This window comes from Temnothorax nylanderi, unplaced genomic scaffold, assembly GCF_030848795.1.
Source record: "Temnothorax nylanderi isolate EJ_2023f unplaced genomic scaffold, tnyl_v1.0 TNYL_tig0368_pilon, whole genome shotgun sequence".
NCBI classification, from domain to species: domain Eukaryota; kingdom Metazoa; phylum Arthropoda; class Insecta; order Hymenoptera; family Formicidae; genus Temnothorax; species Temnothorax nylanderi.
In genome coordinates, this window is record NW_027249430.1 from 4,517 (window position 1) to 9,330 (window position 4,814).

The following is a 4,814-nucleotide window of genomic DNA, read 5'->3' on the forward strand; positions in this document are numbered from 1 at the left end:
AGGCGGAGGCCAAGTCACCAAGATGGGCGGCAAGAAAACTCGACGGAGATTGTTTCATGGCGGCTCTGATCGTGTCGGGATGGTGCGCCAATGCCCCTGAGGAGGGGCGCAGCGTAGAGGCACAACTGGGCGAAACCCGGGGCAGGATGAGAAACGCGTGCGATGTCGCGATGCCCCGGGTAAAGTACAGTACCAAGCGCGCCGCATATTGGTGGACGGAGGAGATCGCGGAATTGAGGCACTCCTCCGTCCGGGCGCGGCGTGTCTGGACACGTGCTCGAACGGGACGCGGTGACGTCCCGGAGGAGGAGGCCGGCGAGAGCTACCGAGCTGCCCGGTCAGCTCTCGCCAAGGCCATACGGGCGGCCAAAGAAAGGTCGTGGAAAGGGGCTTCTCCAAACATTGCAGGAGGACCCGTGGGGACGTCCGTATAAACTGGTAATGAATAAACTCAAACCACGGACGTCCCCAACTACGGAGGCAATGGACCCTCGGTTCCTCGAAGAGGTGATTGATAACCTCTTCCCCGCTGGGAAAGAGGGATGGGAGAGGGAATTCCGAGTGGAACGGAACGAGGAAGAGTGGAACGAGGAGCTAAGGGTCACGCCGGAGGAGCTCCAAAGGGCCGTCAAGAGGATGAAAAAGGGAAAAGCTCCCGGTCTTGACGGCATCCCCGGCCGTGCCTGGGCCTTGGCCGCCGGGGAACTGTCCGGTCAGTTAACAGGTCTGTTTTTGGATTGCCTGAGGACCGGACGGTTTCAAGCGAATGGAAGGAAGCAAAATTGGTTCTCCTCCCAAAGGAGGGCAAGCCTGCGGACTCACCCTCCGCATATAGGCCGATATGCTTGCTGGGGGAGGATAGCAAGATGTTTGAGCGAATTATCGCCGAGCGCCTCCTCCAGCACCTGTCCCGGGATGGTCCGAACTTATTTACGGACCAGTATGGCTTTCGCGCGGGCATGTCCACAATTGATGCGATCAATTGCATCAAGTCCCGCGTGGAGGCCATCTGGAGGGAGGGCGGGCTGTTGTTGGGCACGTCATTTGACATTAACAACGCATTCAACAGCCTGCCCTGGCCCGTAATACGGAGGGCGTTAATATATCATAACGTCTCTCCCTATCTCATACGAGTCATACTGGACTATTTCCGGAATAGGAAGCTGGCCTATATGGACCAGAACGGGGTCTGGAGGGTGAGATTGATAACCCGAAGAATGCCACAGGGCTCGGTACTGGGCCCGTTGCTGTGGCTCCTCGGGTACGACGCAGCTTTGCGGCTTGCCCTTCCCCCCGGCTCCTGGGTCACCGGTTACGCCGATGACACGTTCCTGGGAGTCGAGGGAAAAACATGGGAGGAGGCCAGACGGCTGACAAATGTCGCGGTGGCCTGCGTGGTCAGAGCCATCAAGGGCCTTGGGTTAAGGGTGGCTCTCTAAAAAACCCAGACGGCGTACTTTTATAATCGCCGCCTGGCGGGGAAATCACCCGAGGGGAAGTTCTTGATGGTGGATGGAGTCCGCGTCCCAATAGGGACCGAGGTGGAACTGCTCGGTTTATGGTTGGACGGCTCGGTTTAGGGTTGGAGTTTCGGCGAGCTCATCGCTCGCACGGCTCCGAGGGCGAAGGTTGTGGCAAACAGCCTGGGTCGGCTTATGTCCAACCTTAGGGGAATCGGCAGCAGTGCTCGCCGGCTCTACGCCGGGGTGGTGCATTTGATAGCTCTATACGGGGCCCCGATATGGGCCCCGAAAATGATGGCCACCGAGAGCCTCAAGGCGCAACTGCGCAGGGTGCAGAGGCTGGTGGCCATCCGAGTGGCCTGTTGCTATCGCACAACCTCGCACGCGGCTGCCTCGACCCTGGCCGGGCTGCCTCTGATGGAGCTCCTTGCCGACAACACGCGTATGTGTTTTGGCGTACGCGGGAGGTCCAGGGGCTAGGCGTGGAGATCACGGCCAGGGTCCGTACAGCAATACGCCAGGAGGCCGCGACGGCCCTCCTTACCAAATGAAAGGAATACCTGAGCAACCCGGCTCTGCCGGGTGGGAGGGTCGTCAGTGCCGTTCAACCAGTTTTGGAAGAGTGGGCAAACAGAAGAGGACGCGGACTCACGTTCCTCATGTCGCAGGTGCTCACCGGGCATGGTTGCTTTGGTGAGTACCTGTGGCGTATAGAAAAGGAACAGACCACGCAGTGTCACCATTGCGTAGAGGAGTTGGACTCGGCGCAGCACACGCTGGCACATTGTCCGGCGTGGGCGGAAGAGCGCCGAGTCCTACGCGCCAGCATCGGAGGGAATCTCTTCCTCCCGGCCATAGTGGCAGCGATAGTCGGGGGGGAAGACAAGTGGCGGGCCATGATGACGTTTTGCGGAACGGTCATGGCCACCAAGGAAGAGGCGGAGAGGATCCGACGCGGAGAACAATCCGCGCAGGATCCAGTAGACATGGACGTGGACGGTGGAGTCTTCCGGCGACCGCAAGGGTTGCCACCTCGCCGAAGATGGAGACTCCCCGTACGTGCCCGCCTCCCACCCATAGTGGATCCCACTGGGTGGGATAGAGGGGAAAAAAGGGAGGGGAAGGAAATAGGAGATCTCTCCATCCCCCCTCCCTTCCTACTATCTTTAGGTTGAAGATCGGACACGAGAGGAATGGGCCCGACCGCCGTGAGGGAGAGTTCGCCTGCTCCCTCATGTGCAACGGTTAGGATCGGACCCGGGTACAAATGTGGGGGCTGGGGCCCGGGCGGGGACTCCCGGGTTCAGCCCCTGCCCCCTCACAGATACACGAGGGCACGGCGGAGGGAGGTGGCGGCCACCTCCGCCAAACTACAGGAGAACTTTTCCAACTGGGAAGTAACAGGAAGGTACGCCACGAAAGGCGTAAGGCGGCGGGCATCCCGGAAGTAATGACTAGCTCTTTCCCGGGGTGCCCGCGAAACGCCAGAGTAGGCCGCTCGCTGGGGTTTAGTGGGTAGGCTGCGTGCGCCGCATACCTGCGACGCGCGTAGAATCCCACACTCCCCTCGTCCTCCGGAGACAAGGGGGTCTTCCCTTTCGGGGGCTACTGGTGTAAACCAGGCTCTATACGGGCCTGGGACCCCAGTAGTCGAAGATTTTCCCAGCGTGAACAAAAAAAAAGAGTCCCGTTCCCCCCAGGTGTCGGGGGAGGCCACCGGGGGCCCTTAGGGGCCCTTAGGAGCCTTCCCCGATACGGGTACTTGCGCATGAGTGAGTCTCGATTGCGCACATTACAAATCGGACACGACAATATTTCCCGATCGGACACATTCCCGATCGGACACGGTAACGATCGGACACGGTGTCGATCGGACACGGTGCCGATCGGACACGGTGTCGATCGGACACGGTGCCGATTGGACACGGTGTCGATCGGACACGGTGCCGATCGGACACGGTGCCGATCGGACACAGTTACTATCGGACACATTTAGTTGCATTCGGACACGGTGTCGATTGCACACGGTGCCGATCGGACACGGTAACAATTGCACACGGTGCCGATTGCACACGGTAACGATTGCACACGGTAACGATTGCACACGGTGTAACGATTGCACACGGTGTCGATCGGACACGGTAACGATTGCACACGGTAACGATTGCACACGGTAACGATTGCACACGGTAACGATTGCACACGGTGTCGATCGGACACGTTAACGATTGCACACGGTAACGATTGCACACGGTGTCGATCGGACACGGTAACGATTGCACACGGTAACGATTGCACACGGTGTCGATCGGACACGGTAACGATTGCACACGGTAACGATTGCACACGGTGTCGATCGGACACGGTGTCGATTGCACACGGTAACGATTGCACACGGTGTCGATCGGACACGGTAACGATCGGACACGGTCCCGTTTGGAAATAAAATACGAAAGTTTATATATATATATGTTTGAGATTGTAAAACAATAATAAACTAAAAAACTGTAGCATTACGCGAGGTTAAAAAATCTGTGATCGTATTATGTATTTATATTAATTATTTACAGATAGCACATTAAGCGGTAGGCAGGTTAAAAATCTATATAAGGATACGTATTATACTCTAATGTCGTATACTTCAAGTATGAAGTCGATTGACATATTTCCTAACCTCAAGTCGTCCTCTCATTAGAGTGCTTCATTATATTGCTTTTACAGTCTCGAACAGTACATAAAATTTCGAAATATTTGTTCTCTTTTAGACTAAGTGGCGTTAAGTGAGTATACTTTTGTCAAATAAAAAATAACTTGTTTATCTTAATAATTTGAAGTTAATTCTTCCTCTTTATACATAATAAGATACACTAGTGTTACTTATTAATAATGTGAGATTGCAGTTTACTGATTTACAGCAATGTTTTAGCAATGATTTAATAGAGATTTAGCTCCTTTTTCTTTCAGTGTAGCGCAATAAATAATTATTTTACTGTCAGAAATGACGTATCTCTGTATCTACGTAATTTACAGGAGCACTGTAAAGGCATGCATTTACAGTGAGGACTCCAATTTCAAATATGAACATTATTTGCTGTTTGCTAACCTTTAATGTGTTATGTTTAGCAGCTGGTAAAGGTACATACTATTGTTGACATTTCTATTAAAATTACTTGTGTACGAAACTCTAATTTATAATGTTTTTAATTTAGATTATTAAGTATCACTTTCCTTCAACTTGATAGGAGCTGGGGATGAGATATTCTATGCATCTATAGTAATTACATAAGCCTGGAATATCCTCAGATATTAAAGAAAAAATCCATTTACAAACCATAAGATTCCGTTAAGCGA

At 53.6% G+C, this 4,814-nt stretch overlaps 1 protein-coding gene across 1 annotated transcript; it reads left to right on the forward strand.

Moving 5' to 3' along the window:
• Positions 1-1,757: 1,757 nt before the first annotated feature.
• Positions 1,758-4,045, forward strand: LOC139781840 (uncharacterized). The gene is made up of 3 exons (XM_071720734.1): positions 1,758-1,919; positions 2,132-2,518; positions 4,034-4,045. The coding sequence occupies exons 1-3, from the start codon at positions 1,758-1,760 to the stop codon at positions 4,043-4,045; spliced, it is 561 nt and encodes a 186-aa protein (XP_071576835.1).
• Positions 4,046-4,814: the final 769 nt, after the last annotated feature.

Excerpts from the sequence above, each read along its gene's own strand:
- LOC139781840 (XM_071720734.1), top strand. The coding sequence starts at position 1,758 with ATGGCCACCGAGAGCCTCAAGGCGCAACTGCGCAGGGTGCAGAGGCTG. Across the intron at positions 1,920-2,131 it reads ACACGCGTATGTGTTTTGGC|GTGCTCACCGGGCATGGTTG; the intron begins GTACGCGGGAGG and ends CTCATGTCGCAG.